We start from the raw sequence: 15,314 nt of genomic DNA, 5'->3' as shown, positions 1-15,314 counted from the left end.
GCGCAGAGTTAAGGAGATGAAATTGTGGCTGCACCTACCTCCTCGTCCTCCATTTTGCATTTCACTGCAAAGAGATGAAAGAGAAAAGTCAGGATTGGCTTCCACTGGTGGGCATGTCAGCTTTTGGAAGCTGGGAGGGGGTGGACCAAGCCCGTGGCTGAGCATCTGCTGGGTCTCCACTGTGGAGGCACAAGTCAGTTTCTGCATGGTTCAGGCCATTCTTTTTTTTTTTTTTTTTTAAAGTCCTGGGGCTAGAACTCAAGGCCTGGGTGCTGTCCCTGAGCTTCTTTGTGCTCAAGGCTAGCACTCTACCACTTAAGCCATAGCTCCACTTCTGGATTTTTCTGAGTAGTTTATTGGAGATAAGAGTCTCACAGACTTTCCTGCCCAGACTAGCTTCAAACCATGATCCTCCCATCTCATCCTCCTGAGTAGCTAGGATTATAGACGTGAGCCACCAGCACCCAGCTAAGGCCATTCTTAATCCACTGGGAAATGGTTAGACACACAAACTCAGGACCCCATTTCAGAGGCATAGAATCAAATGGGAGAAGAGGCCCAGCCTCCTGCATTTTAACAAGGCCATCAGGGGGGCTCTAATTGGTGCCACATGAAGTTTTGAGGCCTACAGGCTGTCTACCCTGGCTGCTGATAAGATTGAGGGGTGGGGTGCCTGAGTCTCACCCCAGAAATTCCACTGCCACGGGCCTGGGGCCCTGCTGACAGCATCAAAGCTGTGGGTGGCCAACATGCAGGCAGGATTGAGAGAGACTGCTGCTTTTGGTCTTCTCTTTAAAGAAACATGACTAGGAGACCCTCAAAGGAGTCCAGAATCCTCTGGGCGTCATCTCCTTTCCTGATGGCTGCCTGTGAGTATCAAAACTTAAGACTATTTGAAAGACATTGTCTCTGGTCTACCACTGCAGAAGGCACAGGTGGCTGGGAGTAGGGGGAGGGGAACAGGCTTCCAGGAGGAATTCCCAGCCCTTGGGCTTCCTCCTTTAGCCTGAAGGAACAACTTATCTGCTTGCATTGGTCTAGGGCTGCATCCATTCCCTGCCACCCCCTACACTGGCGCACTGGCAGGACAAGGAAGGCATTGCAGATGTCTTTAGCAGGGGAGGCGGGGAGGGCTGAGCTAGGGACTTCTGCTCTGTCCAGGCAGAAGCTGAGACCCACCATCTAGCACAGAAAGGTTGGAAAGAAAAGTGGCAGCCAGGCTTCATGGGCTCACGCCTGTGATCCTAGCTACTCAGGAGGCTGAGATCTGAAGATCGAGGCTCAAAGCTAGTCTAGGCAGGTAAGTCTGTGAGGCTCTTCTCTCCAACTAACCAGTAAAAAGACAGAAGGGGAGATGTGGCTCACATGGTAGAGTGCTAGTCTTGAGCAAAAAAAATTCAAGGGTCAGCATCCAGATCCTGAGTTCAAATTGCAGTAGCAGCATGCATATACACACACACATTGACAATATGGTCTGGCAGTGGAACTATGCCCATGCCCAGGCCCTGCCCTACACGAAGGCATCAGCCTCTGCAGGGACAAGTACATGAAATGGAGCATGACAACGGACTCCATCCAGAACCTGTGGTCCCTACGGAGCCCCGCACACAGGAACTCAGAGCCTGTGTTCCCTGCAGATGCCACACACAGGTACCTGTGGCAGGAATTAGGATGCTCACAACCACAGGAGCCCAGGAACATCCAAAATGTCCATCAACAGCCCATTGGATAAGCACACTGCGGCTTGCCTGAACAGGGGTCCTGAGGCAGTGGGTGTGAACAAGCCTGGACCCAGATTAGCTCAGGAAGACACTGGGTGGGTGGAGAATAATATATAGAGTGCAGTGGGCTCTAGTTCCAGAAGATCTAATTGTTAGGTTTGTGTATAAAGGTGAAGAGAAAGGAAAGATTGCCATCTGAAGAATCTGGGGAGGTGGCTCCATTGCTGGGGCTGGTGGCACATGCCTGTAATCCCATCACTCAACAGGCAGAAGTGCGAGGATCACGGGCTTGAGGCCAGCTTGGCTGCAGGGAGGTCAAGGCCAGGCTGAGCTACACAGCCATTTGGTGTCTCAAAAACACAGAGGCATGGATGGTGTGCTCTCTTCCTTGGGTGGTAGCTACAAGCACAATTGTTTTATGGTATGTGTTTTATTGTTGCTAGCGTGTATCTATTTCACCCACCCCAGAAGATGAAAAGACGGAAAAATGCCAACCTGTTCCTTGAAAATAAAAAGCCAACTAAGGGGCTGGGAAGGTGGCTCAGTGGTAGAGTGCTTGCCTTGCATGCATGAGGCTCTGGGTTCGATCCCTCAGCACCACATAAGCAGAAAAAGCAGGAAGTGGATCTGTGGCTCAAGTAGTAGAGCGCTGGCCTTGAGCTGAAGAGCTGAGGGACAGCGCCCAGGCCCAGAGTTGAAGCCCCACAACTGACAAAAGAAAAAAGAAAAAAAGCCAACCTATAAGCTGGGTGCCAGTGGCTCATGGCTGTTATTCTAGCTACGCAGGGGGCTGAGATTTGAGAATTGCAGTTCAAAGCCAACCCTGATAGAAAAATCTATGAGATTCTTATCTTCAGTTAACCAAGAGAAAGCCAGAAGTGGAGCTTGGCTCAAGTAGCACAGTGCCAGCCTTGAACAAAAAAGCTAAGAGATAGTGCCCAGGCCCTGAGTTCAATCCCCAGTACAGGCAAAGAACAAAAACGAAAAACAAACACAGAATGGCTGGGCACAGTAGTACACACTTGTAGTCCCAGTTGTATAGGATGCTGACGCAGGAGGATCGGGAGGAATGGGAGGAGTAAGAACCCACCCACATGGTGACTGAAGTACTGTTTCTACCTTGGCTCAAAAGATGTCATTGTGGTTGGCTCTGTACCCCAACGGACAGATGCCTCGGTGCCCCTGAGCCGTCCTTGTCCCCTGTGGCAGGCTGGTGCCCAGCCGGTTCCAGAAGAGCTGGGAGAGTGGAAAATCCCGGAGAGATGCGCCAGCCCTTCAGCTTGCATGAAAGGAGAAGTGACCGCAGGGCCCTGCATGCTGATGAGGCTGGCTGCCTGTCCTGGGTGTCCGTCCTCTCCTGCCACAGCCCGGAAAACAGCCTCCCAGCCAGGGAGGAGAAGATGCTATGGGTTAGGCAGCACCTCACCACACAGGCCAAAGCATCACCTGGGGCAGAAATCCAGGCTCCTAGGCCCTGCACCCTATGCAAAGGCTGCCTCAGAGGGTAGGGTCTGGAGTCACCATGGCTCTGTGTCCTTCTGGCCTGGGGAAGAGCTCAGTACTGGTCCAATGGGGGGCGGGGGGGGGGGGGAGGGAGGGGGGAGCAAGTTAAGGACCGGCCTCTGACTGCAAGGGCCACTGGGACAAGCTAAGGCAATAGACTGGAAGTGGTTCCTGATGGGTCTGATCAGAGTTAAGCACTCAGTGAGTCTCGGCTGTCTTTATTCTTAGGACATGGTGTTTCCCTCAAGGAGCTCCAGGTCTAGACAGGGAAGCAGTGCCACAAATGGAAACTCTTACTCAGGATGCTCCCAGACTGCAGAGAGAACATACTTCTAGAACATTCACAACAGTGCTAGGACCTGAGGCCACGCCGGGGACTCAGCCATGAGCTCAAGTCTGCAGTCTGTGTATGAATCCAGAAAGGCCAGGCATGGTGACTTGTGCCTATAATCCTGCCGGCTCAGGAAGCAGAGATCAGGAAGATCAAGGTTGGAAGCCAGACCTCGGCTCAATCAATAAGCCAAGCTGTGGTGCTTCAAGACTTTAATCCCAGCTGGTGGGAAGGAGAAATAGGATTGAGATCTAAGGGTAGCCCCAGACCAAAAAAAAACCCCAAAAACAAAAACAAAAAAAGCCCCACTATCCTATCTAGAAAATAACCTAAAGGGAAGAGATCTCTGGGTATGGTTCAACTGGCAGAGCACCTACTTGAAGCCTTTAGTTCAAGCCCTAGTATTGTCAATTTTTTTTTTAATTTTTACCCAATGATTACTCATTTTGTAGGATTCTAGGTAAACTATAAAATGTTTCTGCAGGTTTTTTGGGGGGAGGGGGGTGTTTTGTTTGCTTGCTTTTGGTTCTGGGCACTGAACCCAGGACCTTGTGCATGTTAGGCAAGTACTCTCCCACTTCAACAATGCCCTTAGGCCTTTTTCAGGTAGGGTCTTATCTTTGCCCAGGCTGGCCTCAAACTGTGATCCTCCAGTCTCTGCCTTCCAAGATTTCTATGGTGTTTATTGAGCCCCAGACACATGTATCGATTGAATGACAGGGAGGTGAAGGCTGGCCTCCCCAGCACAGAGGTAAATAGCACCAGGTCACACTTGGGTGGATAGGCTCTCAGGCTGAGGGTCAAGGTCAACGTCTCACACCTAGGGCCACCAGAGCAGCAAGAACATAAAGACGGAGCTAGCACTACATCATCATCTAACACAGAAACAACCTAAACACCTTTCCTTCTCTAACGTCTGCTAGGCTAGCCCCATGTTGCCCTTACTACATAGTGTCTCCGGAGACTGGACACCCTTCGAAAGCAGGGTGAACATGGTATGAATGAACATGGGCAAAGCCCGCCAGAGCTGGTCCTGTTGACTTTGTTTCTCTCCACATTCTTAGCTGCTGCTGCCCAGGCCAAGCCTTCATAAACAGCCGCGGCATCCTGGTTGCTCAGGGTATATAAAAAGTTCTCACCCCCTTTGCCCTGGCAGAAGGTCTGGATATTAAATGCTGCCTTCCAAACGCGTGAAACAGATACCCCACTTTATTTTTAAGCATCTCCTCTGCAAGTATGGACAGTTAATAAATAATGGAGCAGTGATTGTGATTGGTCCTCTGGGATTCTGGGAGTGGTATTTGATTGGGCTGACTCCAATCCCCAGTGAGGAGACCCCAGGGACTGAGAAAAGGTTTCCTATGAAGAGAAGGGGGCGGAGCTACGATTCCAAGCTTGTCAATCAGAGTTCTTTCTGATGGAAGCCCCCAGCGGTGGGGAAAGAGAATGGAACTTTGCAGCCACCTACTTCATCAAGGGCATTTTTGCCCCCATAAACATGGTAAAGGTGTCCACCGCTCCATACGCACTGCCATCAGCACTGGGGGACTCATTCCCAGCCCTACCTCCAGCACAGCTTCGAACAAGCCACTGAGCTTCTGGAAGCCAAAAGCATCCCTTATCTATGGAATTGGTTTTTCCATGGGCCTTACTACATTGGGCAATCTTGATATTTAAATACAAAAGTCACAAGCTCCAACCATCAGAGAGTGACGCCTGGCATACCACAGGATATTTGGGGTGTGTGTGTGTGTGTGTATGTGTGTGTGTGTGTGTGTGTGTGTGTGTGTGCTGGTACTGGGATTTGAACTCAGGGCTTAAGTGTTGTCCCTCAGCTTTTTATGCTCAAGGGTAGTGCTCTACTACTTGAGCCACAGTTCCACTTCTGGCTTTTTGGTGCTTAATTGGAGAATAGGTCTCACAGACTTTCCTGTGGTTTGAACCCTGATCCTCAGCTCTCAGCCTCCTGAGTAGCTAAGATTACTGGTGCGAGCTACCAGTGCCCAGCTACCATCTGAGTCTTTATTGTGCTTCCCCAGCACAGAGCCCCCCAAACTGTGGGCATCTGTATACTGATGTGTCATTTTGTATGCTAATGGGATGGCTCCTGGGTACATCCCCCCCCCCACACACACACACAAATTTGGGCCAGTTGCCAGAGAAATCAACCATGTAATTAAGAGTTGCCACTTTCAGCCCCATTGGCAATCTCTGGGGAGGGGAGAGTTGATCACCAAGGGCCAATGATTTAATCAAGCATGTTGACTTAGAGCCTCCAGAGAGATTCTGTGAGTTTCTTTTTTTTTTTTTTTTTAGCTTTTTTTTTTTAATTGTGAAAATACCATACAGAGGGGTCACTATTACATGGGCAAGATAATGAGTACATTTCTTATCAAGCATTGTTGCCTCCTCCTTTGTTCCCCCTTCCCATCTCCCCCACCTCCCCTTGCCCCTCCCTCACCCCCCCCACCAAAGTTGTAAAGTTTACTTTTCGACATAACAATTCATACATCTCATTGTTGCAATGGGTCCACCTGTATCCCTATTTAAATGATTTGTTTTTTTTCTTCCCCTCCACAAATTATAACAACATCAAATACAGTGAAAACAGGGGTTATACCGTGGGGGAGGGACATACAAAGCAACAAAGAAATCATCTTATAAATATGTTAGAAACAATTGCATGAAAGCAAAAACATCTGAATACTTATCTTGGGGTTCATTTCACCTAACATCAACTTCTCTGACCTTTCTACATGGTTACACACATAAAAGACCTGGAGGGTGGCAGCCCCAAGCCTTCTCTCCCTCGGCCCTCTCCTGAGTTACGTCCTGAGTAGGAAACCGGCAGGAGCAGTGGGTCTCCTGGAGGAGGGAGTCACTCTCCACTGAAAATAGTGCAGGTGGCTTTGTGAGGCTGAGCCTTTAAGCTGGGATCTGTGCTAACTCCAGTTAGTGCTGGACTTGTTTTACTCCACTGGTACCTGCCGAGAGCAGGAGAATCGCTGGAGTGTGTGTGTGCATGAGTGTGTCTGAGCATGCACATGTGTGGAAGCCTGTATTATGAAGGGATGTGGAAGGTCCCCCAGAGGCTTGGTGTCTGGTGCAGCGGGGGGTGCTGCGGCCCAGTTGCAGAAGGCTGGGCTTCTGGGGACATTCCTTGAGGGGACCCTGGCCCCGTTCTCCCTCTAGGGACTCCTGCCATGATGTGGTGCCTCACTACAGGCCCAAGGCCCTGGGACGAATGACCGTGCACTGAAATCAGTGAAAACCTTTCCTCCTCTTACGTTGTCTGCCTCGTGTGTTTTGTCATAGCGCTGGAAAGCAGATGAACACACACGACTGGCACCAGGAAGGAGGCCCCCGTTGTGACAACGGGGGGGTTGTTGGGGTCCAGAGGCCATTGGAACGGGTTGAGGGGAGGAACTCAGGAAAGTCTGGAGAAGCAGATTGAAAAATGAGACTCCTTCCAGCCGCTAATTTCTAGGAAATTCAGCCTCAGCCGCAGCAGCGGTATTACTTGTAATGGGGAAAATAAGAAAGAAGAGCCTGGCAGGAAAACCATCCACTACGTAACCATCCAACGCAGAAGAAGCTGACCCACATGTGGCTCCGTGTCCTGCCACCTGGGCCTTGGTCCCGAGTCTCTCACCCACCCGACATGACGGGAAGGTTTTTGTGGATGCGAGGGAGGCTCCACTGAGAAGCACATTAATCATGACCGAATGAGGCATGTGCATGGCTGACTTCCATCTCAGAGGAAGCTACTTAAGAACACTGCAGATCCTGAGGTCTAGTTGAGAACAACTAGCTAAATGCTCAGTGTACCTGGGGTACTAAATACATGGCTTGTGGTTCTGCTTCTTATAGAAGAGGAGGAGGAAGTGGAGGAAGAGGGGAAAGAGAAGGAGACACGTGTGTGACACTGCCAGAAGACAGACTTTGTGACAATTCACCTTGATTTTAATGAAACTCAAATAAGCTTGTGGTTTAGTTGACCTTTGAGGCAGGGGAGTTCTCGCTGTCTAGTTAAAAGCGTGTGTCTAGAATACACAGCCAGGAGGCTTCCAGCCTGAGCAGCGATGCAGGCCATGAGACACCTGCACTTCCCAAACAGCTTCACAGGCTATGCTAAAACACACACACACACACACAAATATCCTGGGATGCCAATGGAAAGAAACAAGGGCCAATCCTAGGACACTGCTGACACAGGAGATGGGCACAGACATGTGGAGACTAGGACTTGAATACAGGGCCTTTCTCTCTTTAAGGCTGGTACTCTACCCCTTGAGCCACACCCTTGCTTCTGTCTTTTTGCTGGTTCACTGGAGACAAGAGTTTTTGAAAGTTTGTTTCTGAATCACAATCATGATTCTCAGATAAGATTACAGGTGTGAGCTACCAGTGCTTGGCCAAGGGGACAGACTTTTAATTATTAAAAGGAAATGGTCTGTTTCCCCCTTTTTAATTATTATTGTTTTTAACATTTAGCCTCCACAGCCTATGCCTTTAAATTTTTCCATGTCTGGGCTGAGGAGAGTTGAATCTGACACTGTGGCTGTTCGGATTCTAAATATAGAAGAGAAGGAAGAATATTAAGTACCCAGGCAATGATCGGGGGAGGGGGGAGGGCGGGGATGTGTGGGATCTTCACCTTTTAAGTTAGGCTAACAGACAGCAATGTACTTGACACCCTTAGCAACGGAAACAGAGGTTGGACCCTAATGGACTTTGAGGGAAACCAAACATCAATGCATTTGTCCCCAAACAACATCAGAGCAGAGGAGGTAGAGGAGGGCAGAGGTCAAGCTGCTTGACCCTGTAAACTTTCTTGCTGTATGACCCCCAGATATAGTTTCCAACCTCTCTGTGCTTTCATTTTCTTCATGCATAAAATGGAGCGCCCGCACAAGGGCCTTATGGCCCAGGGCTAATTGGCCTGAGTTAGAGTTAGAGTTACCCCTGCCGATGTGCCTGGGAAAACCCTTGCCTCACAAAAGACACAGTGAGTGTGAACACTGTTACTGGTGCAGAGGACATGGACAATCCAAAAAGAAAACCAAGCCATGGATGGTAGTGAACACCTGTAATCCCAGTACTCAGGAGGCTGAGGCTGGAAAGTTGAGATTTCAAACCAGCCTATGCTAAACAGAGAAACCCTCTATTAAAAAACGATTTTTTTTAAAAAAAAAAAAGGAAAGTCATCTGCATTTCTTTTATTTCTTCTTTTGTAGCACTAAGGTTTAAACTTAGGGTCTTGTTCTCTTGATTACCTTTTTCTGCGCATGGTGGTGCTCTCCTTTTTTTTTTTTTTTTGGTCCAGTCGTGGGGTTTGAACTCTGGGCCTGGGCGCTGTCCCTCAGCTCTTCAGCTCAAGGCAAGCGCTCTACCACTGAGCCACAGCGCCACTTCCGGCTTTTTTCTTTTTGCTTATGTGGTGCTGAGGAATCGAACCCAGGGCCTCAGGCATGCAAGGCAAGCGCTCTACCACTGAGCCACCTTCCCAGCCCAAGTGGTGCTCTCCTTGAGTCACACCTTCAGTTCCAGCTTTCTGCTGGAGATGGAGTCATGGACTTTTCTGTCCAGACTGGCTTTGAACCATGACCTTCCAGATCTTGGCCTCCTGAGTAGCTAGGATTACAAGCGTGAGCCGCCAGTACCTGCTATGGCTTTTTAATCACTGCTGGTCCTACACATACATTTGGTGAGGACAGGCAGGACCACGGCCAACATGAAGAACAATACATACTAACCATGCTTAACACTCCACAACTCAAGTGGTAGAGTCCCTCACGAGCAAGCTTGAGGCCCTGAATTCAAATCACAGTACAACCGTGGAAGAAGAAGGAGAATGGGGAGGAAGAGGAGAGAGAGGAGCAAGAGAAGAGGGAGGAGCAAGAGTAAAAGGAGGAGGAGGAAGAGGGGAAGGAGCAGGAGGAAGAAGAAGAGGAGGAAGAAAAGTAGTTTTTCCTTTATTAGCCACTTAATGTGAGCCAGACAGGAGTCTGGGCAGATGTTACTAAATGTTAGCTTCATATCTTCTTGCTATGGTAGTGGTGTGCAGGAAGGCTGGGCTAACCCCTCCCCTGGACAGCTTTCCAGGGGTTCCCAGTTTTCTCTAGCTGTTGGCAAGGCCCCTGCATTCTCAGAATCTCCAGGAGGATTGGCCAGCAATGAGTAAGGAAACTAAGCTGAGGAAGTTAGAAATGCTCATTTGCGTAAGTGCGAAGTTGGGGGTCTGGAACTTCGGGGCTCTACTTTTGCTTCTCAGCAGAGCAGTACGATCTGAAGTCTGAGCATTTCGGGAGAAGGCATGTCCTGGCTGTGTGGACTTCGGCGAAGTTCAAATGACAAGATCTGTGTGAAAGCTGACATCATCTAAGCACCCCCAGCTGCTGCTGAGTCAGAGAAACAGAAGAGACGGAAGCAAAGTATGAAGTCACTAGATGTCTCTTTAAGAATGCTCTTTCTTTTGTGGGTTGAAATGGAGAGGGAGAGAAGCAAGAGAGAGAAAAAGGCAAATGAAAATGGCACCCTCTGGATTTATAGGTCTCTTTCTTTTTAAAGGGCCAGGGTACTATGTAAACAATGACCTCAGAACCCTGTTTGAGGCATAGTAATTCTTACTTTACAAGGTGCGAAAATGAAGCACAAAGATGACATCACCCATCAAAAGTCCCACAGTGGCTGGTGGCATTAAGTACAAATCAATGATCTTCCGGTGATAAACTGGTGACATCTAAATCGAATATATGCATGCCCTTGGACCCAGCCAATCTACATCTAAGAATCTGTCCTATAGAAATATTGTGTATGAGAAAATATGCCTACAAAAGTGGTTTGGGAGGGATGGGCATGTGTCTATAATCCCAGGCACACATCTATAATCAGGAGGCAGAGACAAGAGGATCAAAGTTGAATTGACCTACCACCTGGGCAAAGTTAGCTTGAGATCTTATGTGAAATACATACGTACATACATACATACATACATACATAAAAGCAAAAGCAAAAGTTCTGGGAGTGTAGCTAAAGTAGCAGAATGCCCAAGTGCAAGGCATGAGTTCAAGCCACCATACTGGAAGGGGAAAAGGATACAGGGGGCAGAGAAGAGGGATGAATTGGGTACTCAGCCTCCCCTACCCCCATCCTTCCCTACATAACAGTGGCCTGTGGCCATCATTGCAGTGTTGGCAGGCAGGGTGGGATGGTGCCACTGCCCATCCTGTGGTCCCTAATGGGAAAGTCCGCTGGGCCAGTGTGTTATAGTAGATACTTGGGCTGGTGGATGGTCCTAGGCAGCCTCTTTGGCACTAAGCAGACCTGGGTCTAAATCTCTGGTCTCTGTGTTACCTAGGCAGGTCAGGTGCCCTCCCAGGTCTGTTCTGCTTCTGTGGTCAGCAGGGATGGTGGCATCTTTCCCTGACAGAGGGGTAAGACCTGCAGGGAAAACTGGTGCTCAGACTTGAGACTGGCACCAGTTATGTGCCAGAAGCAATCTAGGCAGCACCTAAGTCACTGCAGATACCTTGGCCAGGGTGAGGTGCTTAGTTTTTGTGTGTGTGTGGAGGGGGGTTGTTTGTTTGTCGGTTGTGGGGCTTGAACTCTGGGCCTGGGCACTGTCCCTCAGCTCTTCAGCTCAAGGCGAGCACTCTACCATTTGAGCCACAGCACCACTCCCAGTTTTCTGGTAGTTTATAAGAGTCTCACGGGGGCTGGGAAGGTGGCTCAGTGGTAGAGCGCATGCCTTGCATGCTCGAGGCCCTGGGTTCGATTCCTCAGCACCACATAAGCAAAAAAAAAAAAAAAAAAAGCCAGAAGTGGCGCTGTGGCTCAAGTGGTAGAGCACTAGCCTTGAGCTGAAGAGCTGAGGGACAGTGCCCAGGCCCAGAGTTCAGGCCCCACGACCGGACCCAAAAAAAAAAAGAAAAGAAAAAAAAGAGTCTCACGGACTTTCCTGTCCAAGCTGGCTTTAAACCATGATCCTATCTCAGTCTCCTGAGTAGCTAGGATTATAGGCATGAGCTACAGGCTTCCAGCGTGAGGTGCTTAAACACATTTGTGTGTGTGTGTGTGTGTGTGTGTGTGTGTATGTGTGTGTGTGTGTTTTGTTTGCTGGGGGTCAAACCCAGGGCCTTGTGCATTCTAGGCGTTCACTCTTTCCCTAAGCTACATCCCTAGCCTGAGAAAATCCTTTCAACAGTAGTGAAATCTTAAAAGCCAGGACTTGTTATACAATCTAAATTTATAGCAGGGAAAGGAATGTCTCTTTAGCTCCTTTTGTTGCTGGATTTCATCTTCTCCTAGTAGAAGCACTGCTCTAAACAGATGGAGAAAGGGAAGAAAATCGGCCAGTATGTGTGTACTCCAGACATATTTGTGAGGGAAAACCACGTATGCTTCCAGGAAACTTGTTTCATTTGAAGACACAATACACTCTGAACAATCCTCTTTTCTATATTGCTCTGGCTTCTAGGAAGCTCAGAGCCCTATTTCTATTTATTATAGGAACATTTTTGCCACTATTGTGTAAGGTATCAGAAAAGGGCCCAATGTTTCCTGAATAACTGGTTTGTCTTTTTGCTTAGAGACGTCATAGTGACTTAGTTAACACTGCATTTCCTCTTTGTCCTGTCTCTAAGAATATTTCTGTGTTTGCTGAATGGGGCTGAACTTTCAGTCACAAGATAAATCATTTCTGGGGATCTAATGGAGAGAGTGGCAGGGTGACTGTAGTTGGCAAAACTGTACTGTTTACATGAAGTTTGATAAGAGAGAAGACCATAAATGTCCTCACCCCCCACACCCACACCCACTCAAGTGGTAATTATGGGAGATGACTGATGTGGTCATCAATTTAGTTGTGCTAATCATTAAGCAACACAGATTTATATTAACTAGAACAATGCCTTGTACTTCTTTTAAAATGTGTATGTATGTATATATGTATATATATGCATATATATATATATATATATATATATATATATATATATATATATATATCTCCTCATACTAAGGATTGAACTCAGGGCCTTGTGCTTGCTAGGTAGGTGTTCTACCACTTTAGCCATGTGGACCCAGATTTTCAAGGTAGGGTCTTGCTTTATGCCCAGTCCTTCCTGGGCTATGATTCTCCTATTTGCTCCTCCCCAAGTTACTGGGGAAGGCAAGGAAGGTACCACTTCACTCAGTCATTGGTTGAAACAGGGTCTCATATTTGATTTTTTTTGGGGGTCCGGTCGTGGGGCCTGAACTCTGGGCCTGAGCGCTGTCCCTCAGCTCTTCAGCTCAAGGCTAGCGCTCTACCGCTTGAGCCACAGAGCCGCTTCCGGCTTTTTTTCTTTTTGCTTATGTGGTGCTGAGGAATCGAACCCAGGGCCTCAGGCATGCAAGGCAAGCACTCTACCACTGAGCCACCTTCCCATCCCTCATATATTTTTTGAGAGGAAGGGTGGGGGGGCAGCTGGACTGGCTTCAAACTATGGTCCCTTAATCTCCACTTCCCAAGTAGCCAGGATTACAGGGTTGAGCTATCACACACAGATATATTATTTTTATTTGTGTTTAGTATTTTAAAATAAAAAATAAATCTCTAGCAACAGTAGAGTCTTATGGCATTTTACTAACAGCATTCAGTGCCTTCATTTCTTTCCCCTAATCTTAATTTTAAACTCAGTAATGTTTATCTAAAATACTATATCATGCATGTTTCTATAACTATTACAAACCGCTTAAGCAGGGAATAGACAGTTAAATCTCTTTTGACAGATCACATACTCCTTCCTCTCCCTACCTTTCCTTCAAAGTATCAAGTGATAAAGTTATTTTGATTCTATGGGAAGTAACACTGTGGCTCAAATGGTATTGCTCTAGCCTTGACCACAAAGAGGCTCAGGGACAGTGCCTAGGCCCAGAGTTCAAGCCCCAAGACTGGCAATAAATAAATAAGAACAACAGAAATTCTTTTACAAGGCCCAGCTGGATGCGGTAGCTCACACCTGTAATCCCACATCTGTAGGAGGCATAGGTCTGAGGCAGGTCCTTAAACAAAAAGTGAAACCCTCTCTGAAAATAATAATATAAATCAAAAAGGAATAGAGTGTGGCTGAAGCTCAAAGAGTTCAATGTATAAAAATGCACCCATGAGGAGAATTTGCCTGTGGGTGAGGATGGCAATGCGATCTGATCTGCGGCTGGGTTACTGAAATCATCTCCACAGTTCCTTTCTCCATGGGCCTACAAGATGCCTGCTGTTGGAGGCAGGCACCATTGAGGGCAAAGCCCCATGTTAACACACCTTCACAGCAACCCTTTGTTTTATTATTTTGGCTTAAACTTTCTGAAGAGGGCCAGCATGCCCAGAAGCGCTCCTGTCCACTGCTACCTCTATGACTTAGCTGCATACACCCCAAAGTATCTTTGTTGACCATTTTAACCTTTCTAAGGGGTCCTCATGACCTTGAGTTCAGCATACTGAGTAACCACACACCATCTTTCCTTTTTGTCTGTGACCTTACACTGAGCCCACCCAAGGGCTGGCCTAGGGACCATGTGTGGGCTCCCGAATAAGCCCTCCATGTCCTAGGTTTCAGGAGGGCTGCTTTGAAATAGTTCCCTACTCTCCATACCTGCAGCAGGTGACAAATCCTTCTCCCCCCTCCCTCCTTCTTGGCAATGCTTATTTTGGCTCTGTATCCATCAAGATAGGTACCATTGTGTTCCGTTACTGATATTCAATTACAAAGTACATTTGAAAACAATTATCATCTGAAGCTAAAAAATATGCTGTTAATCTAGACAGGGTGTGTGTGTGTGTGTGTGTGTGTGTGTGTGTGTGTGTGTGTGTGTGTGTGTATGTGTGTGTGTGTGTGTGTGTGTGTGTGTACACACATGCGCGCATGCGTATGAATGTGCACACACTGATCCTGGGGCTTGAACTCAGGGTCTGGGCACTGTCCCTAAGCTTTTTCACTCAAGTCTGGTGTCCTAACACTTGAGCAACAGCTCCACTTCTGGCTTTTTGGTCGTTAATTGGACATAAGAGTCTCATGGACTTTCCTACCCACACTGGCTTCGAATCTCAGTCCTAAAATCTCAGCCTCTTGAATATCAAGGATTACAGGCATAAGCCAGCAGTGCCTGGCTGAGGCAGAATTTTTTACAAGATCGCCAACATGACTTAGACATTTTTAATTGCACTGGCTGAACGTTTTAACACACACATTTAAAAATAATTTAAGCATCTGTCCCGATGGCTAGAGACTGGAGGATAACTTCATACCATTCTGTCCTACAAGAAAATACTGTTTGGGATGGCAGCCTGACTCAGTGTAACATGAGACTGGTTATATATGACCGGAATTCTGTCCCAACAGCTGACATTCCTCTCCTTAGACCACCTGTCCACACCAAGGTTGCTCAAAAAAAAAAAGAACTTTTTCTAATATAAATACCAGAGTACAACAGCAGCAGCCTAAAATGATGTTTGTATATTGGATTTATATGCAGACAAGTTTGAGTTTTTGTGATTTTTTTTAAATGAAGTTGAAAAAAAACCAAAAATATATTCAGCCAGGTGTGGCGTGAACCACCAGTGCCCTGCTCAGCTCTGTGGAACTTTAAGAAGCCCACACTTCTATGTCACCCAGTTAGTATAATTCACCCTTACCAACTGGTCTCAGTCGTTGAAGATATAAGCAGAAAAAAACCTCAATGCCCAGACAATAAGCAGTTCACTGTTGGTGGAATTTCCT

At 47.6% G+C, this 15,314-nt stretch overlaps 1 protein-coding gene across 1 annotated transcript in view; it reads right to left on the bottom strand.

Moving 5' to 3' along the window:
* The window catches only part of Iqck (IQ motif containing K), an 81,967-nt gene that overhangs the window by 2,268 nt on the left and 64,385 nt on the right, over positions 1-15,314 (bottom strand). Inside the window, exon 9 of the mRNA XM_042666638.1 lies at positions 39-64. Within this exon, the coding sequence (XP_042522572.1) occupies positions 39-64 (26 nt within the window). The remainder of the gene's footprint in view (positions 1-38; positions 65-15,314) is intronic.

This window comes from Dipodomys spectabilis, unplaced genomic scaffold (assembly GCF_019054845.1).
Source record: "Dipodomys spectabilis isolate Male_0828 unplaced genomic scaffold, ASM1905484v1 ptg000366l, whole genome shotgun sequence".
NCBI classification, from domain to species: Eukaryota; Metazoa; Chordata; class Mammalia; order Rodentia; family Heteromyidae; genus Dipodomys; species Dipodomys spectabilis.
The sequence above is the reverse complement of the archived record's forward strand: the minus strand, read 5'-3'. Positions and strand labels throughout refer to the sequence as shown.